The sequence below is a fragment of the Danio aesculapii genome, chromosome 1 (genome assembly GCF_903798145.1).
Source record: "Danio aesculapii chromosome 1, fDanAes4.1, whole genome shotgun sequence".
NCBI lineage: Eukaryota > Metazoa > Chordata > Actinopteri > Cypriniformes > Danionidae > Danio > Danio aesculapii.
In genome coordinates this window covers 56,138,724-56,166,074 of record NC_079435.1, presented here as the reverse complement: position 1 = coordinate 56,166,074, position 27,351 = coordinate 56,138,724, and the positions used below count along the sequence as shown (strand labels likewise).

At 35.8% G+C, this 27,351-nt stretch overlaps 1 protein-coding gene across 2 annotated transcripts in view; it reads right to left on the bottom strand.

Annotated features, from left to right (window-relative positions):
• ndfip2 (Nedd4 family interacting protein 2) overlaps nucleotides 1-24,438 on the bottom strand; it is an 87,931-nt gene extending 63,493 nt beyond the window's left edge. Inside the window, exons 1-4 of one of the 2 annotated variants that reach the window (XM_056463207.1) lie at nucleotides 24,182-24,438; nucleotides 12,591-12,753; nucleotides 9,883-10,013; nucleotides 3,268-3,355 (exon numbers count right to left, since the gene is read on the bottom strand). In XM_056463207.1, coding sequence (XP_056319182.1) covers nucleotides 3,268-3,355; nucleotides 9,883-10,013; nucleotides 12,591-12,753; nucleotides 24,182-24,217 — 418 coding nt within the window. In that variant the 5' untranslated portion in view covers nucleotides 24,218-24,438. The remainder of the gene's footprint in view (nucleotides 1-3,267; nucleotides 3,356-9,882; nucleotides 10,014-12,590; nucleotides 12,754-24,181) is intronic. The other variant, XM_056463202.1, reaches the window with a different exon arrangement.
• Between the last annotated feature and the right edge of the window lie 2,913 nt (nucleotides 24,439-27,351).

Below are 27,351 nucleotides of genomic sequence, written 5' to 3'. Positions count from 1 at the left end.
AACAAATGTAGATTTGAACAACTGCGCACCTCTGTTCACGCAGATCCGCCATATTCGCATTCCTGCATGCACGAGACAGTCACAGCGGTAAAAACAAATGCTGAATCAAAACTTTTTCAAATCCTGAATTAATAGTGAAGTTACTTTTGCATGCTGGAGGAACAACAACACCATGGCTGAAGTATTTCTTTTAAACGGGTAATGTTACGTTTTAAAACTATTTTCTTGTGTTACGAATTCAGTTTTGTTGCACTGAAATTGATTGGGATCTGGCTGCAGTGCAATCTGAGCTGCGTCCAATGCTTTTTAATAGGCTCACCTAACCCCACCCCTCACAGTGACGTCACTCTCTCCATTTGAGTGCATTGTGTCTGACATTGCATCGTTGAGTAATGCAATCTCAGCTTGCATCAAAAAGGCTGCATCCAGATACTATTGCTGAAATCTTCCAGCAAAAGACTGATATGACTATTTTCAGTTTCATAAGAGACATTTTACAGCATCGATAATGTAGTTTTTCATTTAGTTTAACAACAAAACATAAGTAAATAGCGCTATTCCTAGTATATATAAAATATAAATAGCCTAGCCTGCTTTACTGAGCTAAAGTTGGTTTTATATTCACATCACAATAGTTCATTTTTTAACAATGACAACCTGTGATGCGCTCCCTATATTGTTTACCATGCTACTCTGAATATTCTGTCTGAAATAGCATATAAGTATGGCTTAGTAATAAGTGTAATTCCTGCACGCCACAAATGGCTCGTTTCCACTGAGTGGTACAGTATGGAACCCTTTCGGTGGGCATGGTGTACGACAATTTCAGACGAAATAATTTTTACGCGAGGAAATGTCTACAGTAAAGCTGTACGGGTCGTTCACATATGATATGAGAAGCACTTCTCACTAAACAGATGCTTTATACACAAATACTTCTGTATAAATGTTTATAACTAACTTTTCTATGAACATGATTTTATTATAACTGCAGATCAATGACAGTGCGAAATAACCTACTGTACCGTCTGCGATTGTATGAAATAAATAAAAAAAATGCAGCATATATGAACACATACAGGCCCTTACAGTCTCCAATATATTACCACTTACAGAAAAACTACACACAGCATATATTAAGTCCTTATTTAGGTTCAAAAACACATGAAATATAGCCCACAGTCAGTGCTAACTAGGGCTGCACGATTCTGGCAAAAATGTGAATGTGAAAAATTGTTGCTTAAAATCAAGATCACGATTTTCTCACGATTCTGTAAATGTAAAATAAAGGTTAATATGATAAGCCTATTATTATTATTGTTAATTCTCAAACATATGGTAAAACAACAATAATAATATTAGGCCTGTGTGTAGGTCTACTCATAGTGGTGTGCATGAAAATAAATGTTTACTGTGTCAGTATAACAACCCTAGCCTAGATATAATGCTGAATATAATGCAAGGAGGAATCTGATAATGACAAAATTCTAATTTTACCAGTGAAAACAAATGGTCTAATAATGTTGTCAATGACAGAAGACAAGCACATGTCTTAAACATAATAAATCAACTTTATAATTATGATTGGTTATATTCTGATGTCATGATTTTACTGTGAAATAACAAACAGGACATATTGAAAGTCTGTTCAAGTTCACCATAATGACTATACAAAATTTTGCATTGTAAGCAACAGTAGAGCAACACATAGGCCTAATATTATTATTGTTGTTTTACCATATGTTTGGGAATTAACAATAATAATAGGCTTATCATATTAACCTTTATTTTACATTAACAGAATCATGAGAAAACTCGTGATCTTGATTTTAAGCATAAAAAAAATCATGATTCACATTTTTGCCAGAATCGTGCAGCCTTATTGGAAATGGCCATAAAAGCGTACAGAACCGCACTGTACCGTAAAGTACCACTCAGTGTAAACGAGCCATAAGCACACAGTAGTCAATTTAGGACAACGAACGTGAGAGAGTGAGACCAGTGATCCCTGCATGCATGAAAAATTGCACATTATGACAGCTTGCTGCACAACTGAAAACGTGCTAGATATAATACAGTTTTTCATTCAGAACTGCAGTGTTATAAAGTACGGTAAAGTTTTATAACTGGTGAATGACATGATCTAGTGCAGTGTTTCCCAACCCTGTTCCTGAAGGCACACCAACAGTACACATTTTCAATCTCTCCCTATTCAAATACACCTGAATCAAATCATCAGAACATTAGAAGAGACTTGAAAACCTGAAATGAATGGTTCAGATAAGGGAGACATCCCTTATGTACAAAGTACACAGTACACAGTACACAGTACAAAGATGTACTGTTGGTGTGCCTTCAGGAACAGGGTTGGGAAACACTGATCTAGCGGGTTGTCTGCTGTCATCTTTAAGGTGCGCGTGTTCATGATATCAGGAGGCGTGGCTTTGGACGGCAGGGGAGGGACTGTGTTTCAAAGATCTTATGCTAACCGGTTAGCATTTTGGTAGATCACCTACTGCACCTTTAATTAGAAGGATCAATCCACCAAACCCCCTTGTGGGTATAGTTACTGTTTTTACATTACTTTCATGGTTGGGTTTAGGGTATTTTAATGAATAATGTAAATAATTCTCATAAACTTCCAGCTGCAGCGAGGTGTGCCAGTTTTACAACCTAGTGTGATTACAATAATACACTATTCCAAAATAGGTGTGTAAAAACAATTCATGACAAACTAAAGATAAAGCATTTTGGTGTCTGCTTGAAAATAAACGTGTAAAAGTGGTTTTATTTGCAAAGAATGCATATTTAACACAGCTCTTTTTTCAGATATTAGATATTAGATTTTAATTAGATAACATTTGCAAAAAAGAGAAGTATATGTGAGTTTTCAGTGTTTTGAGATAATATTTAGTGCATTCTGACCTACAGTAACCTGATTATTTATTTCTGAGATTACTTTAGGTCAAACTATAATGCTGTTTTGTCATGCTTCAGAAAACATTTGCAAAACAGAAAACAACATTATGCTCCATCATCAATCAGACAGAGTAAAATTTTAGTTTTTGTACAAATTACACATATTTAATCTGACATTTGCTTGAAAATTAAACGATTTATAAAAGAATAAGGAACTGTCATTTTATAGACCTCTTTAAAAATGCTATAAATGATAAAAAAAGAGACAAAAACATTCTAATGGGATACAAAATACATACATGCTACACATTGTTTGATGCCTGTCTTTAACCCGTATGCATGACTTACTGAAGAAGGCCAGCATAAAGATCCCATCATTTCCCACTCTGAGCTGATCTGCATCACTGAAGTCATCCCGAACCGGAAAATCTTCATCCTTTCCAAAAAGCAGATGCATAATAATTACAAAACATGATTAAACTTTTAAAAAATCATGTGTTTAGAAGTGAATTTAAAGTCAAAAGTGAGCTAAACACTGAAAGTTAACTAAAATGTTATGTTAGCCAATCACAGCAGAGGACATTTGCATATACTGAAGGTATAGATGCAAACAACTAAACAACTGCTGTCTTACTGAATCACAATCTCTGCAGTTTTCTCTACTGAATTCTCTGAAAGAGTCTCTTTAGTTATAGAAAAAAATGATAAAAGACAACAGTACAGTGATACAAATCTTAATTTTCTGGCTTTTCAAACATGTATGACTTTTTGTTTTGTTTAGAAAGACACTTGGAGTGCTCTAAAAGCCGGGACAGTCCCTTCAGAAGAGCTTTTTTCCAGTTCAAGGGCATTTGCAATGGATGTTCTGTGAGTTTCGTCTATGTTTTGCTTTTAAAAGGAAACGCTCACAATGTTCTGAAGCAACAACCACTGATAATTTACACAACAACAAATTATTTCCACAAGGCCTTCACCAGCTGTCATACCCCAAAATAAATAAATCAAATCTAAATAAATAAGCAATAAAAAATAAAATAAATAGATATAACCAAGTTTAAGCTATTACTAAATAAATATACTTCTTAAAAGAAAGAAAAAAATATTTACATAAAACAAATGTTTATATTAGTTGTCGGATTAAATAATAAAAAATAAGTTGAAGCTAACTAAATAAACACACTGTTATAATCAGTGATTTAAAAAACAAGCATAATAAATAATATAACATTTGAATTTAAATAAAACTGCTTTAAATAATCACCTAATTGATGACTGCAGCAGTTACGTAGTTACAAATGACCTTTTACATATGTTTACAACATAATTTTGTTCACAGTATAAATTGGGGAAATAAAATATAAATCAGGGCGACACGGTGGTCAGTTGCCATTTCTGTGTGGAGTTTGCATGTTCTTCCCATGTTGTCCACAGTCCAATGACATGTGCATAGGTGAATTGAATAAACTAAATTGGCTGGAGTGTATGTGTGTGAATGAGAGTGTATGGATGTTTCCGAGTACTGGGTTGCAGCTGGAAGGACGTCCGCTGTGTAAAACATATGCTGGATAAGTTGGCGGTTCATTCCGTTGTGGCGAGCCCTGAAGAATAAAGGGACTAAGCCGAAGGAAAATGAATGAATGAATGAAAATATAAATCAAAAGATCAGAAAGATATCGGTCAATATGACTTCCATGTTATATTTTATGTGTTCGGATGTCACAGAACAGCTTTCTATGATGAGGAAATCAGCAGGTGATTCCACGTGAAAATACCTAATAATAAAACGTTTCAGAAAATTCAAGCTAGAATAGAAAAAAAGGAAAAATAAAACAATATTTGATTCAGAATACATGCAAAAGAGTGACTGCAGAACTACTGGGTTTACTATAAATTTTTTTATTATTATTTTTTATTTTATTATTATTTTATTTTATTATTTTATTTTATTTATCTTTTATTTTATTTCACTTTATTTTATTTATTTATTTATTTATTTATTTATTTATTTATTTATTTATTTATTTATTTATTTTTTATTATTATTATTTTTTTATTATTATTTTTATTTTATTATATTTTATTTTATTATATTTTCATTTTTTTTTTATTTATCTTTTTTTTATATATATTTTTTTATTTATTTTATTTTTTTTTATTTATCTTTTATTTTTTATCTTATTTTATTTTATTTATCTACAGTCATTCACTTTAACTGTATGAATCCACTGTTGATCAACATTAAAGTTCTTCAGAATGGTTTGTGTTCCACTCCACTGGAATGGCGTGAGGGTGAGTAAATGGCATAATTACCATTTTTTATGTGAATTGCTCCTTTATAATCAAACCTACGCCTTCAGCAGCTCCCAGTAAAACTCTGCATTCCTTCCAAAGCTTCAAACAGAGCTGCTGAGCTTCCATAACAAGCAAAACTCTTCAATAATACTCTGATTCATTCTGTTTCTGTTTCACGCTTGTCCCCCCCTGCCGTTTCCCCTGACGGCCCACACTCACATTACATTGGGGCCTGGGCACGCTTACATCATCGATGATGCGCTGTTCAGTAAGCGCTCTCGCACAACACAGTGGAGATTTCTTTAGTTATATTGTTTTAGTCGTTTTGGGATGCAGTGACACGCAGTCAAATATTTCGCCGAACAGATCAGCCAATTTTTAAACAATCATAAAGTCCTCGTGCTGCAGGAATTAGGAGGTTTGCTGAAGGTGCAACTGTCAAGCAGTGAGGGGTTTGCTTCTTTAATAATCTAAGACAGTTTGCGTTCATTGAACAGTAAGAATGATTAATAAATCCATACGAAAAAGTCCCTGGCACACCTCTTCCAACCGGGCCAGGGCCGGCCAACTGAACTGTGCCTAAGCCCGATTCAGAGCACTTACACTTTTCAAACGATCCAGGGAATGGGCCTGGGCACGGTTCGGATAGCATAGTGCGAGTACGCCCTTATATTTGTGTACTAAAGTCGACAACATTTGAAGTGAGATATTTTGGAAAATTGTCCTAGCACAAGAATGGGTTAATAGTTTTAGGACAACTTTGATGAAAGGTGATGATCCACTTTAAATGTTGACTACTGTGTATAGAGGTGCTGGTCATATAATTCAATAATATCTTCAAAAAGTTGATTTCACTAATTCCATTAAAGAAGTGAAACTTGTATAACATATGCATTCATTCCACACAGACTGATGTATTTCAAGTGTTTATTTCTTTTCATTTTGATGACAACTAATAACAAACCCCAAATTCAGTCTCTCGGAAAATTAGCATGAAGTATGATGTTGAGGATATAATTGTCAAATTGAGAGGACAAGGAGAGAAGTCCATGGGTCATATTATGAAACCATTTACCATATCATGCTTTACATTTTATTTATATTCCTTAAGTTCAAGTTTCATTCACTCATTATTTTTTTTATTAATGCCATGTCAGCTACATTGGCTATATTCATGTCAACACAACCAAGTACTCAATATATAATTTACAATTATAACAATTTGTTGATAATCATGCACTGTGCAAAAAACATAGCAATAAAAACAACACTGATAAAAAGATATCTTTCAATCAATGATAAATATTGTGAAATTCCTCCAGAAGACAGTTTTAAACATTTCCCGTAAAATAATTCCTGACTAAAAACTCTCTAATATCATTATGAACTCTCTAATATCTAATATCATTTTCCTTATCTCGAGCTCTTCATAATCCTGGACCAGGCCGTATTCTGAGCAGATGCTGTGGTGGTCATGGAGGAGTGGAGAGCATGAAACTGATTCCTGAAGACCCCAGTAACAGTTCGCATTGATCTCGTGCGCAGGCCTGAACACCCACCAGTGACCTATTCATACATCTGCAGCTTCTTCCACGATGGACGTCCAGCGTTCTTCTGCGCCTAGAAAGCAGCTCTGCACAAGAAGTTGGTGAGAAATGGTCGTGCACACTGAGCCTGGTTTCTCTCAAGGTTTTTTTTTCCTTCACTTTCGTCAATTGGTGAAGTTTTGTTCCTCGCCACTGTCACCACTGGCTTGCTTGGTTTGGGACTTGTGGAGCTGCGCATCAATGGATTTGCACTTCTGTGTTTAGACTTTCAGCAGTGAAATTAAACCACACTGAACTGAACTAAACTGAATTTCAACTATGAAAACTGGACTGAGAGTTATAATTTACTCGAACTTCTATGTTAAGCTGCTTTGACACAATCCAGATTGTAAAAGGCTATAGAAATAAAGATGAATTGAATTGAATTTATAAACATACATTTTGTTAAAATATGTTTTAGTTCCACCTTTATAGTTTGGTCTTTATGGTTATGGTTTGTCGGTTACTTTTGATCACTCTAAAAATCCTTTCTTAAATAAATATAGACCCTAAACATTTAAACTATGCACCATTTGAAATGTTTTAGTATTCAGCAGGTAGTAATTTGGCATTCTGTTTCAAACACATCACCTTGGACTTAAAGCGAAACCTTGGACTTGGACTGAAAGTCACAGCAAAAAAAAAAAGCCTCAGAAAGGGGAAGATAGTTCTGAGAAAAAGCACAGTTTGTCTGCAGATGTCAGCTGCTTTGACGTTCTGTTATCTAATGCGACGACATTCAGACAATCTTAAGAGTGTTCAAATACTTTTCGGGGCCGCATTGCATAACACATCTAGATCTGAGCTCAGAGAAATCAGAGTTTCTGAGGGATTCTCTTTCTAGGTCAAGGCTTTTATGGCACACCACATCCTCCAAAAATGTCTCCTTTATGTTGATGCTAAAAGCTAATCAGAAAGCATCTACAGATTTTTGTTGTCCTGTTGAGAGAAAGTATTGGACTCTAATAAGCCGTAGTGGAAAGTAGGTTGGGTTGTCAAAAGTATCAAGTTTGGTTCTAATCGGTACTGGAATTTTAAAAACGTTAAATTTCTCGTTCTTAAATGTCGCTGATTGGCCATTGTGTTCACAGATATGACTTTGACCATGAAGGTCATTGGTTTACCACTCTTCACTGCTGTTTAGCAAGTACAAACACAGATACAGGCTGCACGGTGGCACGTGCACCTCACAACAAGAAGGTTTCTGGTTCGAACCTTGGCTGGGTCAGTTGGTGTTTCTGTGTGGAGTTTGCATGTTCTCCCCGTGTTCGCGTGGGTTTCCTCCGGGTGCTCCGGTTTCCCCCACAAGTGCAAAGACATGTGGTATAGATGAATTGGATAAGCCAAATTTTCCGTAGTGTATGTGTGTGAACGAGTGTGTATGGATGTTTCACAGTGATGGGTTGCAGCTGGAAGGGCATCCGCTGTGTAAAACATATGCTGGATAAATTCATTCCATTGTGGCGACCCCTGATTAATAAAGGGACTAAGCCGAAAAGAAAATGAATGAAAGAAACACAGATACATTGACACTAGAGTGGTTTAAAGCTGCATAGATCTGCCGATCTATCTATAAGATGACATATGAGCGATCCGCTGATGGATCGACTGATTGACGTGGCTTTGAAACGCTCAAGTGTCTAAACCAATGACCTTCACAGTCAATCACAGTCATATCTGTTGAGCATGTGAACATAATGGCCAATCAGCGGTATTTAATGCTCAAATGTTAGCAGGAAATAGATGTTTTTAAAATTAAAGTAGTGATTGGTCTCGATACTCTAATACTTTTGCAACCCTAAAAGTAGGGCTGGACAATAAAAAGCAATGATATCACAATACTTGATTTTAAAAGCACTAAAAACTGCTGAAACTAATAATACAGGCTTATAAGAGTCTTTGAATCATCTTGAGTGTTAGTGAATAGTTTCACATCTTTATGTAGATACTGTTTGTCAGCATTAATCTGATTAATGCATAGGTAAGTGTATGCTCTATTCACTTTTTTTGTTTCTGTCAGCTTCGCCTTTAATTAAAGAATTAATAAACTATTATGGCTCAAAACAATGTGTTGGGTCTAATTTTTATGTTTTGTGGCAAGTAGCCATGTAATAAGTTAGATAAAGTACGTAGTTTTTGCAAAATGAATCCCTTCGGTCATATACAACAGCTGATTCTGTAATACCACCTGGCTGGATGTACTTTATACCTTAGTTATAACACGTCTGTGTGAAATACTTAATTCAATTCAGTTCAATTCATCTTTATTTCTATAGCGCTTTTACAATGTAGATTGTGTCAAAGCAGCTTCACATAGAAGATTATAGTAAATTGAAACAGTGTCAGTTTAGTTTTCTGTGTTGAAGTTCAGTTCAGTTTAACAAACCTCTGATTGGTCAGTTGTGATATTTCAAGGTGTTTTTCCCAGTTAACAACCCCTGAATAACACAGGCTCATCTGGGAACTGCGAATCACCCTGACTGTCATTGAATAGGTCTACCTTCACATCCATATACTTACATTACCATTAATTTGTATTTGCTTGTCTGTCACTACTGTTGTTTTTAACTGTTCGGCCCAGTCTTGTAAATGAATAATACATTGTTTAATATATTCTCCATTCAACCGTTTCTGTTGCTGTCAGATTTGCGTTTTTTGATTGTTTGGCGCCATCTTGTATGCTCCACCAACTCTATTCAGCTGTTTTCTCTTCTATCAGCTTTGCATTTAATTAGAAAATTAATAAAAGATTATAATTTGGGATTTGTTTCCAGCTCATTAGAATATTTTGTGTCCAATTGTTATATTTCGCGGCAAGTAGTAGAGTAATAAGATGGATAAAGTACATACAGGATGGTTGTTTGTCAAGAATAAAGCACTTCAGTCCGACAACAGCCGATAATCCTGTCAAGTTTTATTCAGCGATAACAACCTCCTAGATTTACTTATTAAATTAAATTGCCAATATTGGTCAAAATCTATTATTTTCTGAAATGGTTCAGTCCTAGTGGAAAGACGTGTGAATATAGGGCTTGGTATTTGTTTCTGCAGAGCATGTGGTGTTGTAGGCGGATGAGAAACTCACTCGTGGAATGACCTCCACCGCTGATGCAGCCATGGCTGCTGCTTTGGCCTTCTCTGCCTCATCGTATGTGGGCAGAGACGTGGCAATGCTGTATGGAGGAGGAACGGGAAAGTCCCCTACAAATGTGCTCTCTGAAAAACAATTGAAAAAACACAGGTCAGCAATTCGTCACACATTTCTAGTTTCGAGTCTTCAAAGGAGTATTACAATCACTATTACTATTGTTCATTTCTAGAGAGCTGAGAAAAATTCCTTGATGAATGACTATGATGCATAACTCACCATCTGCAGTAAGTTTTGCCTTGTGCGTAGTAAATAAATGACAGACTTTTATTTAGAACATCGTCAGAATATCTTTAGATAATTTACTTCAAAATGTAATTTTCTTATGATACAAATCTGAATTTACAGCATCATTACACTAATCTTCGCTGCCACATGATGAATTCAGAAATCATTCTGATATTCTAAGTTGATTCTCAAGAAAAATTACTTTGTTTTCTCTTGGACAAAAAAATAGCTTATTAATAAATTTGTGGATTCTTTGAAAAACAAAAAGTCCTTGCACAATTTTGATATCCTATCATACACCCAGCGCAATTAGATGCAAGATGTGTTTGGCGTGATCTGTTGCCATTTTCAGAACAGCGCGACCCTAATTTTCACATTTTGCGCTACGTTGTTTAAATAGCAAATCCATTTGCTTTACTTTGTGGTATCATGGGTGTTCTGTTCTATAAAGGAGGTGTGTTAAGGCGCACTGCTACTTTCAAGAACTGAAATAGGCCGCGCCATTGATCAACTGAAACTTGGTCTAAACTATGCAGGTCCAAAACGCTTACACATTGCTTAATACACACAGGATGTACAGCAATACACAAATATCTTTACATATGAAAAAAAATTAAGGATTAAAATGTTACAAAATGTATTATTTTCTACAAATATAAAAACCACTGCCTCCATGCCTTCATCTCGGGGAGCTTTTTTCAGTTTATTCAATTTGCATTCGTATAATGTTATTATTAGTAGTAATATTATTTATTATATGCATATTTAGATTTGTTTTAATAAAAACAAATTGGATTTTGGAGACGTATGCATCACCATAAGAATAGGACGTGTGTTTGGATAACTCAGTTTTTTGACCACACTTCGTTATTATTTGCTGGAAATTAGAACTGAATTTAGCAAATAGTTTTGATACAAATCTTTGCACTTAGCAAACATAATTAAATATGTAGACTGATGGATGTCTTCAGAGGAGTGCTGTTTCCTTATTCCATGAAAGTAAATGAGTAAAGTAGCGTAAAGGTAAAATAAAGAGAAAGTAAAGAGACCGAAAGGAGGCAGCTCGTTCTTTATCCTCACTGCAGATGGTCTGTTTAACCATTTTCGCGCTAGTGAAGCGTTCAGTTTTTCCACTTACAAAGTCCACCATGTAAACAGCAAATGTGCCTTGGCGGGACACAACTGACTCTTAAAGCGAATAGGAGATGAGTCTCTGATTGTTTTAATGCACGTTATGCTCAAAACACAACCATAACTCATTAAGAGAATAAGCACAACCCATATGCTAGGGTACAAACCATATTTTTCCCGTCCTTAAAAAAGCGGATTAAGACATACCCTAAATGCTTTTGCACCATGCTCTTTAGACTTTGCACATAGATCGTTAAAATAGGGTCCTATAAATGCATTTAGGAATCACTTACGGTCCACTTAAAGCATCCTTGCTGAATGAAAACAATAATTCATTTCAAAAATATTTCATTAGCTGCATTTTTAGCATCTTTCAAATTGTGAACTCAAAATCTGCTTAATGGAAGCACAAGAATTCAGCAAAAACATCCTTCCATCTCATGTGCTTGCATCGCATGCTTTGTGAGACTTATTTTTTGCATTTGCAGGGCATATGGCGAATGTAAGTCACATGATCATTCTTTATAAATAGTGTAGTTTAGCTCTCACAAGCAGACATGATGCAGCAGGCATTAAAAAGGGCCCTACTGCATTGCACAACGCAAAACAAATGTTGATCTGTTCATATGGAAATTCTGATTCAGTTCCTTTGTGAAATCTTAAACTATAACTGCTCAGAAATACATCATACATGACCCCAAGTATAAGGGACTTTCCTTATCATTAAAGCTTGGATAACACATCTACATCTCTTTTCATTAAATATAGGCTGTGATTAACCTAATTACTGCTAGTTTCAGTCAATGGAAACAATGAGTAGGTTTACATGGACATCAATACTCTGATTTTAATACGACTCAGACAATACTCTGATTAGGAGTCTACCATGTAAACACTCCACATGTCTTAATTCAACCTCTGTTTAGTTCGATTATGACTTTAGTTGGATTAAGATCATCAATAAGTGCTGTTTATGTGTTAGATTCTTAATCCGAGTATTGTCTTAATCATATTAAAATCCGAGTATTGCTGTCCAAATAAACCAGCGGTGTCAAACTCAATTCCTAGAAGGCTGCAGCCCTGCAGAGTTTAGTTCCAACCCTGCTTCAACACACCTATCTATAGGTATCAAACAAGCCTAAAGCACTCAATTAGTTTGATCAGGTGTGTTTAATTTGGGTTGAATTAAACTGCAGAGCTGCGTCCCTCCAGGAACTGAGTTTGACACCTCCCATGTAAACTCATTCTTACTCTAGAAGTGATCTTTTTTTTTGGGGTCTCCATACCTGGTGCAGCTGTTGCTCCGAGTGCCACGCTGGCATAAGGAGGAGGTGGAGCTTCTGTATCCACCGCTAGGTTGCTGATTCCCTCCACAGTGCCAGCGGCCTGGGTGGATGTGGACGGTTCAGCACTGGCGGCCCCTTCAGAGGAGTCATCCTCATTGTGCAACTGAGGAAGAACACAAACACAACTATTCAGACTGAAGAAAGACGACGAATGAGTACTGTGCTACGTCCGACAGATCATATTATGTTTTTCTTTTCTTTTTTATTCCTTTGTAACACATTTCAGTCTGTTTTGAATCATTTTTATTCTTTGTTTTTATTTTCTTATCTTTATATTTTAAAGTTTCTTTTATTCATTTATTTTCCTTTGCCTTAGTCTCTATTTTAGAGTTCACCAACTATTCCGGCATATACTTTACGCAGCGGATGCCCTTCCAGCCGCAATCCAGTACTGGGAAACACCCATACATTCTCATTCACACACACACACTTATAATACACTACAGCCAATTTTGTTTACTCAGTTCATCTATAGCGCATGTCTTTGGACTGTGGGGGAAACCGGAGCACCCGGAGGACACTCACGCCAACAGGGAGAACATGCAAGCTCCACACAGAAATGCCAACTGACCCAGCCGGGACTCAAACTTCAGGAAACCACTGAAGGCAACAATATCATGTTGTCATAATGATATAATGTGGCAATAAGCTTGTAACTGTACTGTGCATTAACACTGTGGCCATATTCATCAATGTAAACACAGGCAAATAACATTAGCATTATAGCAAACACTGTAAAAAGCGTCTTTCCCAGCCACTAGACCAGAGGTGCCCAAACTTTTTCTTATAAAAAAAGGCCAAAACCAAACTTTACTGAGTCTTGTGAGCCTAAGGTAACTATAGTATGCATGGTTAATTTCCTAGTTTATTTAATAATATTTTAAAAATAACTGGAAAAGATTGTTTTTTATTAACTAATACAGCATCATTTTATAATGAACATTAAAACAATCTCATTTATGACAGAATGGAGTTACACTATTTTGCCTTGATTTGCTCACTGATGTCTTCAGTCCTCTATCCATCGAGCAACATTATTTACCTTTTTAAAAGTCAGATTTATTTACATTTAAAACATTTTAATTCAGTTTGCTTTTTTGTAGTTTAGCAATAAAACATCAAACAAACATACAGATTACGTCAAATTAGAAAGGAATTCGCCCCAAACCTCTCCATCTTTCTCACTCTCTTCTCAGATAGAATGGTGGGCCAGACCAAAGGTTAAAATGGGCCAAATTTGGCCCACGGACCCTACTTTGGGCATCTCTGCACTAGACTTTTCTGACAGGGTATTCTAGGGTCATCAAGTGACAGATGTGAAAGTATGTTGTGGGACTGCTATACAGGAGTTGAACAGGAGTTGTTATTATTATGGATTATTGATAGCAAAATTTTAGCTATAGCTTTTTTAATGTTTTTTTTTTTATTTAAGCATGACTGTACAACATGAACGCCGTTATGAGTGTATTAAAACATGTGCTTGTTTGTTGTAAAAATTAGTGTTGGGCTGATGGCCAATAGCCATCACCATGCTGAGCCGGCATCAAAATCCTCCGCCCCGCCCCCGTCACATCAGCAAAACAAGCACTAATGTGTTTACACTAATACGTCTTAGTTTTAAAATGGCATTTTAGAACAAAAAACGATCCACGTCTACATTGGCGTTTCACCTAGCGTTTCTGAAGAGATCTCCATCCATACTATACCGATGAAAACGCACATCACGTGACCACACACTCTCTCTGTCATGCACTCTAGCATATACGCACATCGGAGCTCCAGGCAGTCAGTGCAGCGGATGTTTTAAGCACAAAACCACTGAGAGGAGTGCACATTGGACAGTTTATAAAGGATGTACCGCTGGATCACTATTGTTCTATATAGTATATAGTTCTCTCACTATAGTTGTCAAACGTGATATTTAATTCATCTCGTCTTTATCTAACGACTCTTCTGTCTTTTGTATCTATCAGGTAACGTGTCACAGCGTCGGTACACTGCTTCAATCTTTCGCTTTCATGCTTGTATTAAGTAAATTTTGTGAAAACCTCAGATACTGTTGGTTGTGCACCTTTTTTTAACAAACCGACGCCATTATAACAACACAGATCACTCTGCCTATTCATGCCAGAGTCCTGCGGAAAAAGTGATTGACAGTTGGTAATTTGTGTGTAGCTTATCTTTATTTATTTATGATTTGGTTATGGGTAAAACAAAGAGCATGTGGGTCAGGTAGTTGAAACGGTAGGCTACAAATAATTAATTCGTTATGAATTAATAAATTATTCATAAATAATTCACCACCGTCTACAACAACGATGCCATCGTCCATCGCGGTTTCACATTAGACATCGTACAATGCCAAATTGGTCGACATCGCCCAACCCTAGTAAAACTTGTTAATAATGTCAAAGAACACTAATTTGTGAATCTCCTGACTAGCATATGCAGCCATGTTGCCGTTGTAAATGGTGTATTCTGGGAAATTTTGTACTCCTTAGTCTCTAGTGTGGCCCTGGAAAATCTCCATTGCAATGGCTACCTAGCCCTTCCCCTTAGCCCTACGGCTTCAAGCTAAAGAGAATAGAGACACCCCAATAGCCATTCATGTGAACGCACAAAACGAGGGGTAAAAGTAAAGGGAAGGGCTAAGGGGTAGAATTGGGATTGGACCTAAATCCTTGTGTCTCATGTTGACAGAGCAGACACCGCGATGTACTGAATGAAGGGAGGAGGATATCATCTAACACTGCAAGGAACACGTCAACAAGTCGAGTCAACAAGTCGGTCTCCTGGGTGGCATAACCTCACCGCCCACTCCCTTTAGTGAACAAAGCAATCTGTAAAGCTAAACTTCAAGAAAACAGGCACTAAATAAAACATGGAGAAGGCTTAAGTCTTAATCCGCATGAAGTGACCTGAAAACGTCTCCCGAGCATTGAGGTCTCTGGGTATTATGACAGTTCAAGATTGCAGGGACGCATTTGGCACATCAGAGATCAGTATGATGCACAGCTGTCTGCCAACAGAGAGATTCACGCAGTAACAGGAGAGCGGCGGTAATGCAAACCACGGGACAGAGGCACAAGACTGATCCTTCAGCTGCACCTGTTTTATGCGTTGTGAGCATCGTCCAAACGAGTGGACTCAACCTGATGAAATAAGTCTGTTTCATAGATTAATAGACTCAGATGGTTATAGTTCCGGTTATAGCTCAGACGTTACACACACCTACAACAACAAAATGTGTGGCAATGGCAGAAAATAACTACACCTTTTGTTTACAGCTCATTGATTATCCTACAGACGTGCTTGGGTACTTCCAACTACAAATAATAAAATGATGACCAATGGCTTGTCAGTTAAACAGATCAAGTTGTGACACAATCTTTCACAACACCACACCACCACCTGATAACATCTGAGGCCTCCTGACAGGGCTGAGAGCCACAGAACTCTCTGCATGCATACAGTAGGTCAATGCTCTAAGGTTCAGCTGCTAGCCTTGATGAAATGTGAATAAAAATGGGATTAGAGATTCAATGAAGTCTGCATGAGAATAGTTACACTGTTATCATCACGTGCGCTTTCTTGCTCTGCATTGAAGACAACCAGTAGACAACCTTGATGAGCATTACAAAAATACAACAAACAGCCAGAGACCACACTAGAGTCAGATCATCAGCTTATTACCAGAGACTGAAAGACCTGTAATGGGTGTGACAGACAAAGGAGACATCCAAAACATGCAGTGATGGTGTTCCTCCAGGAACGTGGTTAAGAAACACTGCACTAAATAACTCTGATTACTCCATTACAAGTCATTTTACATTCTTTATATCATATAAAACATGACATGATAGATAGATGTTATCTACAATTTAAGCTAAAAACAAAGATTCTAAAATTAGATACTGTAGACAGATAGATACTGTAGACAGACAGACAGACAGACAGACAGACAGACAGACAGACAGACAGACAGACAGATAGATAGATAGATAGATAGATAGATAGATAGATAGATAGATAGATAGATAGATAGATAGATAGATAGATAGATAGATAGATAACATTAAGACTACTATTGCCATCTAACAGTCACTTAACATCGATTTTAAAAACCCTAAGTGCTTCTAAATTATTAATGTAACAGAGTGAAAAATCTAGCCTATGAATTAAACAAAATTAATTATTATTAATTGTCCATAATGACCAGACCGCACAACACTGATAAATGAATAACAATAAAACAAGCCTACAGTTCGGACAAAGTTGCAAACAACACTGGCCATCAGGATGCTAGAATTTAATTTTTTTTCCTCATAAAGTCTGTCGACCGACAACCAACATTACATGTGGAATGCTTCTCAACCTCCCAACAAAATGACTAGCATGAAAGATTTTTTTTCCGAGTCCCCCACAACACATTCATCACATCTATGCCAAATTAACAGGAGCACATAAACTTTTCTCTAAAGAACTTTCAAGTACTGTGAAACCCAAGAGAGGTGATGATGCTAAGTGAAACTATACAATGCAGTTTGTTGATGTATAATGACAAAACTCCTGGCTTTTTGATGTTTCCTCAGCTAACACTGCTACATTAGCCCAAAGACTATAGATAACACAAGATATGTTACTCCTATAGTTTTGAATGGGGAAAAGTGTAACGGTCAATATGGTAAATGAAGCCCCATCTACTAGTACAGAAGCCAAACATCGATCACTATAGACAAGATGTTTCTCCGAAGCTCGGACCAGACGTGTGATTTTACGACAGTAAACAATCGCACTGGAATCTCAGCGAATACTTGCTTCACAGATATGAGAAATATATCCAAACAAAGCCTGAAATCTGTACTTTGAAATAAACCAACTATACATGAAAACACAGGTTTTTTGGGTTTGTAATCTGTATGAAATGAACGCGAGGCACACTGTCAAACGCACAACACGTGACTGACAGCAACTACTCAAATGCCCACAAACTTGTAAACAAAGAGCTGCTGTCATTTCTGGAGGAGATTCACCATCAGGACCAAGTTGTGAATTACTTCTGAAAAGCAGCGCGATCTGACGATCATTTTCCAGAGGATGATAATGTGTAACTCGAATTTAAATGAGGTTGGTGTCGTGATCTCGTTTCTTTAGAGTGCGCATGCACATTAGCTCAGGCAACCTGAAAAAAATGCTAATTTTGTTTGATTCAGACGTTTAGAAATGAAGCTTATGAGACAATTATTGTTTAATTTTATTGGTGATTCCAAATATGTAATGTAATCATAAGCTTGGCAAACAGTTTTGGAGAATTTGAGGTTTCCCCGTTCATTCAGAATGCCCGAGTATACTGCCTGAGAGGCGTTTCAAAGATGGCCACCGAGTGAAATTACTCACCTTAAAGGGACTTTGATTAGCCGCTAGCCTTTTTTTGTTTATGTAGCTGCGTTGCAAATCACATACTTATGCACTATTCTACGCCATTTTGTAGTATAAATAGTGTAAGAAGTGCGTTCACACTGAAAACTCTAAAAACAATAAGTGCACTTTATTTACCCAGATGATGCACTCATTCAGCCGGTTATATATGAAGTGTGGAATGATGGACACTTCACGCACTCAACGACCGCAGCTTTGCTAACGTAGCGGAAGGGGCGGAGCTATCGGGTGCACATGTTGGATAACTTTATACATTTTGGATTGTGCAAGCAAAATTTTCCTACGAGAGTGATTATAGCGCCTTCCGATGGTGAATGCGGTTATACTCATGGCAGGTAATATTTGATAGTTTGGTCATTTATTTCACTGATTTGGCAACTGCCAAACGTCATCAGGGAAACTGAATTTCCGATTAGTAAAAAAACATTAGTGCTCCATTTGGGAGGACTATACATACATATACTATGCTGTTGAGTGTGTAAGTGCATAAGTACATAGCGCATGAGTGCATAGAGTATAGTGTGCCATTTGAGACGCAGCTCGTGTCTGAAACTATGTTGCTAGTTCCAACTTCTTGATGACATCACGCATGTCATTAAAACAGCAAGCAATGATTGGCCAGAAAGGAATGTGTAGTTTTACGGTCCACACAATCCACAACAAGAATTGAGGAGTCGAACAGTTAAAAGCATACCAGAAAACAATATTGTGTATACTGAATGTGGAAAAACAAAATGGAGGCAGCAAATCAGCCTACAAAGTTTAAAAGAATTATAAAACTTGTGATAAAACGCTCTGACAAAGATAATGTTCTGTGGAAGAAATCGATATGATGGTGCAAGATTAATAAAATACAGAAAGAGGAAGGACTAGAAGGCTGAGATATTTAAAAAAAACTGCAGCAAGACACTTCTGAGAACAGTTCATGTGGCACAACCACAACCACCTAAATGTCGATTTATCTTAAGACCAGCTACGCCTGTTTGTTGACACTTCTAAAGAAGCACTATTCTGCGGTGGTCGCTATGGCAACATTCTAGCATGAAGCGAGATCAAAAAAGTTTGTGACTAAGAGCGAGCTGTAGTTTTAATGTCCTTCATCGAAACAGCGAATAGAAAACATACTGAGGGCTGCTGGATGAATTGCTCAACACTGCAGGAATTGGGTTTCAATTGCTGTGCTGTTCTCTGGAAATGAAAATATATCAGACGGCTGTGCTTTTAATATCCCATGATTCTCAGAGCACAAAGTAACAGGGTTGTTGATAAACCATGAATAAACATTAAGTCCACTTTAGCCTTGAACAGATACTCAAATCCAAAGTCTACAATCTGTGCTGTAGTTTGTCAGTGCATATATTTACCTGGCAAATATATGTGTTGTTTTTCAAATGAGTCAGGGTGTTATTTGTATTATTATGTTCAAATATTATTATAATTACTAAGGCTGCACAATATAAATTGTTTCAGCATCAATTATTCAGTTCAATTATTCCTGTCATGATATCTATTTTTGTCATCCAAAATATTGCACCAAACTATATTACGATAAACTATATTAATTTTATTTTAAGACCATTTTATGCCACTCATTATATAATGCCAGAATTACAATATTAGCATCATAATGCAAGTACACTCTTCAAAAGAACACATAATATTTTATTCTTAGCAATATTTCATTTAATTATAGTCATTTTAGCAATTTAATAATTAGGCATTGGAATCAGAATGTGAAAATGTATAGCTCCTAATCTCTGGCTCTGCACAAGACGTTTGGCCAGCGAAGAAATTAAAATGGTCGTGCCCAACTGAGCCTGGTTTCTCTCAAGGTTTTTTTCTTCATTTTCGGCAAATTAGTAAGTTTTTTTCCCTCTCCGCTGTCGCCACTGGCTTGCATGGTTCAGGATCTATAGAGCTGCGCATTGTTGGACTTGCTCTTCAGTGTTTGGACTCTCAGTAGTGATTTTTAAACCACACTGAACTGAGCTAAACTGAACTGAACTTAAATGTTGGAAACTGAACTACACTGTTCCAATTTACTGTGACCTTTTATGTGAAGCTGCTTTGACACAATCTACATTGTAAAAGCGCTATACAAATAAAGGTGAATTGAATTGAAAATGTATATCCTAAATAAATAAAAAGTTAACAAAAAAGTGCAAGGTAAAAGGTAACAAAAGCTGCGATATCTGCTACCAAATCTATTTTCAATTGTCAGATACCCACATGAAAATAAACTAAAGTAATTTAGAGTAAATACTATAGTGTTTTTTATATGTTTTTTCATACTGACACTGACACCTCCAATAGAGATAGAGATGTTGCACATCAGCTAAAATGTTTATAATTGCTTTTTATGTATGGGCGATACTCAGTGTGGGCCATTTATAAAGATACACCTTATAAAATGGGAATGGTTGGTGATATTCACGTCCTGTTTGTTGCACATTAGTATTTGTGAGAGGGCAAACTTTTCAAGATGGGTGGTGACCAGGGCGGCCATTTTAAAGTTGGCCATCTTGGATCCAACATTTGTTTTTTCAATAGGAAGAGGTTCATGTGACACATCAAACTTATGGGGAATTTCACTAGAAAAACAATGGTGTGCTTGGTTTTAACGTAACTATATTCTTTCATGAGCCCCCTCACATACTAATGTCCCACAAACAGGAGGTTAATATCACCAACCATTCCCATTTTATTAAGGTGTATCCATATAAATGGCCCACCCTGTACATTGCATCACCAAAAATGATTGAGGTCATGTCCATGTTTTGTGCGATAAGTCCATATATTGATTATTGTGACAGGCCTGGTAAAATGTCTGGCAAAATATATATTGCACAAAAACTAAATGTTGCAATGTCATATTTTCCAATGTTGTGCAGCCCTATTTATATATTACAATGGTAATTCATAGCATTTTCGTGCTGCCTGTTTGTAAAATATATTATATTATAATCTAGAAGAGGTCACATAAACATTTCCAGCAGTAAGTAGACATGATTTCCATAATAAACGAAAGGATCTTGATTCAGATGAATCATGAACGGTCAAAGCCAGAGCGATGTTGTTTGGGGTGGACAACACACACTAACTTGTGATTATAACACACTTCTGTTGTTTATGATACAGTGACTTAAAACCCAGAGAACTTTTATTTGACTTTGTGTGTGTCTCTCTCTCTCTCTTTTGGCTCAACACATTTAAACCATTCCAATGGACAAAAACAAGGCAACAGACTGGCAAAATGTGTTTGCACCAAAATGCATAGAAATATTTCAAAGATGTATCTATGTTGTAAAATGCTTCTGAAACAATCCAACTCCAAATTCGTAAAACACCATTGAACATTCCGACTTCTGAAAGGTTTAAAAAGTTACAAGTGCACGCCACAAAATGCACTGGAAAACATTAATGTTACTCAAAAGCTCCAATACATACCAATGCTGAATACAATTTGTGCATTTTTTCTCTCTGCACACCAATGTACAGTTTTTACACCTTCTTGTGCTTCTACTGATAGTATATGTGGAATAAATTGCTCCAGGTGACAGCAACCAGCTGCCGTCTCTAATATTAATCAACAACAAAAGACAAAATCAACTTCAGACTTATCAGAAGAACGTCAAGCACGGTATTTTTGTTCTGTCGCTTATTTCTGTATAACTGACTGCTCACTTGTCTTCACTGATGTTTTAACTTAATGTAAATTAGGCTAGTAGTTTGTACTCTAATATTAAATCGATCTATCTATCTATCTCTCTATCTATCTATCTATCTATCTATCTATCTATCTATCTATCTATCCATCCATCCATCCAAGTATCTAAAAACAAAAAAAACTAGGCAACAGGCTAGCAAAATATGTTTAAATGCACCAAAATGCATAGAAATATTTCAAAGATGTCTCTATGATGTAAAATGCTTCAGAAAACACCCAACTCCAAACACTTTTCTTAAAACACTGTTGGACATTCCAACTCCTGAAAGGTTTAAAAATTTACAAGTGCACACCACAAAATGCACTGGAATGCATTAGTGTTACTCAAAACTCGAAAGCTCCAATACATACCAAATGCTGAATACAATTTGTGCATTTTTTCTCTCCGCACACCAATGTACAGTTTTTACACCTTCTTGTGCTTCTACTGATAGTATATGTGGAATAAATTGCTCCAGGTGACAGCAACCGGCTGCCGTCTCTAATATTAATCAACAACAAAAGACAAAATCAACTTCAGACTTATCAGAAGAACGTCAAGCACGGTATTTTTGTTCTGTCGCTTATTTCTGTATAACTGACTGCTCACTTGTCTTCACTGATGTTTTAACTTAATGTAAATTAGGTAAGTAGTTTGTACTCTAATAATACATTAGACCTATTACGCAAAAATCACTTTTATAAGGTTATTTTTATATTTTAATATTCTTATTTTTTATAATCACAAAAATAAAAACAGTCTGTAGAAACACTTTGATTGACATAAATGCCCTGCCCATTAGTAACAACATCTCCTCATTAGCATAGCCACTATGCTGACACACAGGCATTTGTAGCTTCACCCTCTTTTGAAAAAGAGGACAATCTTATTTGAAATTAAAGCGACAGTCACCAAAATGGCCCCCTAGAAGGGGCAGTTTCATCTGGGCAAGTGAAGATTTTGACAGACCAAGCAAAAATCTGGACCAGGTCAATGAAACAAAGAAATTAGTCTATAAATAAAAACTGTAATTTTAATTAATGCTCTGGTGACAAGCTACTTGGTACTGAAAATACTAGTGTGTCAATATTTTTAAGATATTCAAGATAAAAATCCCAGTATATGACAACACTATGCATCATCACGATAACAACAATGCACTATTGCGGCCTTAGTATTATCCATAAAATTTTACTCAATCCCTTTGAAACGTGTAAACATCAAATTCCATTTGAACACAGCAAAAGCATATCAATATAGATGAAGTCTTCAAAACCCACAACTAGGCCCACACAGAATCATCCGCAGATTTTTTTGGCCCTTCATTGAGTCTCTTTGTTTACTTATGTAAATGTGTGAAATATACATATTTATGGTGTTTTTATATACATTTTAGTAATATTATTGAATAATTTCCAAATGTTTATACAATTTAAGTACAATACAGTTTGTAAAGTAATATTTCTGCCTTTTAGTAAATATATTATAGAGACTTTGTTTACCAATTAAGTGATTCGAATTGTAAACCTAAAAATAAAAGTTAAAAAGTTATTACTTTTTATTTCACGTGTTAAAGTTTTTAGTTTAAATACTCGTAAAATCATTCGGCATAATCCACATATTTTGTTAAAATTCAGTGCAGAAAAAGCAAAAACAAATCTGTCTGACCCGGTGGTTATGACTTGAAAAATGTTCTCACCATGTTCCTTAGGCCTATTTAATAATGAAACACTGTGTTACTATAGTAAAACTGTAGTTGTCCTGTTTATTTTTATTTCCATTGCTTTATTACCAATGCACTGCTTAAAAAGTGATGATTTAATTGTAGATATGTGGCTTTACTACTACAAATAACATGGACTACGACCTACTGTATCATATCTCGGACAGTAAAAAGTTATTACAACTTATCAAAGACGTCAATCATCATTTACTGAGGTAAAGTTTGTCTCATATTTGCACATTCGTTCGTTTTTGACCAGTGACAACATGTGACACGATTTCTTTATTGTACTTTGAATATTCGGTCTGAAATCGCAGACTTCAAAACAACATCAGCACTATTTGACTGTGAACAATGTTGTAGTTTGATAGTCATTGTCTGCTAATGATTTCCATATTTAAAATTTGCAAGAATACTTTTTCTGGAACTATATTAAAGAGAAAGTCCGAATGTGCGATTAGAAAACCAACTTTACCTCAATACATCACTTAGCGGACCTCTGAACATCAGCGCGCACTTTGTAACGGTGATGATGCGGAAGTCGTGAACGATTAAAGACAGCCGGATAAAAAGCAACCAAACAACATAACGGAGATGTCAGTCTATTGTATAACAAGGCATGTTTGATCGTCTTATATAACGTTGCGTGGATTCAGGCTTACCACTTGGTAGCGGCTCGCCGCCTGGTCCATTTTCATACACGGCCAGCCCAGAAAGCGGTGAATAAAAACAGAAAATCCTTGATTAATTCAAATTAAAGGCGGGTCTCGATGTTACTCGATGATCATATGGCACGAATTTTTCATATACAGAAATAAAGGCAGTTCTTTTTATTTACAGAACAGCCATGATTTAACGCAAACGCTCATGCAGATGCAGTCGCGTCCTGCCGCAGGAAACAAAGCGAGCGGGAGGAGACTTCGGTGACGCAAACATGACGTTGCACTATGCACGTCAAACTGTTTTTATTTAGTCATTTATATCCCCAAAATAATATTCTTTTACTCTCTGAACCTAGACCCCTGCTTAATGTAATATTAATTGCTTTTTTCTGGGTAAATTTCACATCCACAAATGTACATTTTTCAAAGAAACACCCTTTTTTAAAACTCTTGGTGTACATCTTTTAAACTTGTATACTTTGCTGTGCTTAATTTATGTAACCCCTTTGTCTCTTTGTTTATATGGTGTTTTTGTAAATGTTGACTCATAGATATATGACTTTGAAATATATTTGCAAAATGCGTTAAAGTTCTATAAAAACAGCGTTTATGTTCTCAACTATAAATCTAATTAAAACTGTCTTGCTTGTTGACAGAAAACAAGTTTTTTGGCAGCAGAAAAAAAAAAAAAAAAAAAAAAAAAAAAAATATATATATATATATATATATATATATATATATATATATATATATATATATATATATATATATATATATATATATATATATATATAAACATCACTAACGATTTAGTTTTTATAGATTTCTTGGATTAATTTATGTATTTTCTCATTAATAAAGGGCCCTTAAGAAACGTTTTTTAGCATGCCGTTATTTATGTAACTTGTAGCTAATAAGGTTTGTACGGTTTTGGAAAATCTGACTAAAATTTACACCCCTTTTCCCTTGAATTTCAGTTTTTGTCATTTACGTGTAATTCAAGGTGACCTGCCAAGAAGTGTTATGTCAACATTGTCGTATTAATATGAGAATCTCAACAGTTGACGTCACAGTTCGTTCGCTGATCAATTTCCGTGTCTGTGTCTTATCACTAAAATCACAAATGAAGGTCAAAGAGCCACAGCACTGATTCTTCAGGGTCAACAACTACAGACTGAGTTGAAATCAAGCATGCATATCTCCATCTACTGGAAAAATAATGCAAAGACTGTGCATAGGACATTTTATAATGTAAATACGTAGAAAATATCCTTTATTTATTCATTCATTCATTTTCCTTCAGCTTAGTCCCTTTATTCATCAGGGGTCACCACAGCGGAATGAATCGCCCACTTATCCAGCATATGTTTTAAATAGCGGATGCCCTTCCAGCCGCAACCCAGTACTGGGTAACACACATTCATTCACAAGCCAGAGCACAGTAAATGAGTGCAAGCAAACTCCACACAGAAATGCCAACTGACCCAGCTGGGACTCAAACCAGCGACCTGTGAGGTGACAGTGCTGACCACTTTATTTATTTATTTATTTATTTATTTATTATGTAGCTCACACTCTAAATGGCATGTATCTGTATACTGCTGATATTTCTCCTCATTTAAAATTTTAAAGGTTGTCATTTTTTATTGCACTACTTTTTCCATAAAATAACTAAATGTTTTTACACATGTTTATATTCGGTTCCAATGTTTCAACTTCAGAAAAAAGATAAAATCATGACAAATAAAAACAAAACATTATTTGGATCATTAGTAATTTTCAGGGAAAAACAACACATTTTTATTTAATATTAATATTTACTCGAACCAATACCTAACAAATCCAGAACCTCAGAACTTTCAAGTTTTCCACAATTTACATAAAATATAGCATTTACAGATATAGCACATAAACTAGTTTCGAGCAAATAAACCATTACATATAGGCAAAACAAGAAGTAACAAAAAAGGATATAGATCAAAATGATAAAATATCCCATATGTTATATACATTAAAATATAGACAGATTTTGTTTCTCTTAGTGTTTTTCAAAGCAGCCAAACACTGTATAATGTACAATTCCCCCCTCTTACAACTTAGTATTATGAAAAGCAATGCAAAAAGACTGAATAAAAGGTAACACTGTGCAAAGATTTAAAAGCAGCTCAGGTCATGATTCTCCAATAATATCTGAATGCAGCCTTGATGATGCAATCTGAGACTGCAGACACAATGCACTGAATGGAGGTTACTGTGAGGTCTAGGGTTAGGATGGGGTTAGGTGAGCTCACGAAAAACCATTGGATGCAGCTCAGATTGCACTGCACCAGGTCTGCATGATATTCACAAGTGCTAAAGGCTGTTTTATTGTTTCATTGACATTCTTGTTTAGATTGTGTTCTTACCATCTTATGTGTTTTAATGTGTAATTTTGGCACTTTGCGCAGTCCCTAGTAAGGCGCTATATAATTAAAGTTGATTGACTGATTGATTGATTGATTGATTGATTGATTGATTGATTGATTGATTAGAGATTAGATTTAACAGACTGTTTCTGGTGTGATTTCTTGTTCAGCCACTAGAGGGCCTCCTCACACAGAGCCTTCAGCATGACTGTTTGTTGTCATGCGATGAAGCGGCGCCAGATCCAAACAATACCACCATTCACTGGTGTTTCCACTAAACTCACTCCAGTAAACATTCAACGGAAAAAGTGCTAAGAAAAGCACCTTTTAGACATAATACATACACAAGTAGGCTATAGGCTTAATGCAAATCCATTTTAAGAAAGAAAGAAAGAAAGAAAGAAAGAAAGAAAGAAAGAAAGAAAGAAAGAAAGAAAGAAAGAAAGAAAGAAAGAAAGAAAGAAAGAAAGAAAGAGATGTATAGGCTCCAGTAAAGAAACACAGATTCAATTCATGTTTATTGATATAGCCCTTATTACAATGTCATTGTGTTAGTGTCAATGTCACAATGTCAATGTCAAATTCCAATGACAATTCAAAATGACAATTGTACTGGCAAAGAAATGTCAAAGTAAAAAAAAAAACATTCTATTAAATATATCAATTGTTTTTTAAAGGAGGAACTAAAAACTGTTCTAGGAACTAGGAACTGTTCATTAGTTAATCTATCTATCTATCTATATATCTATCTATCTATCTATCTAT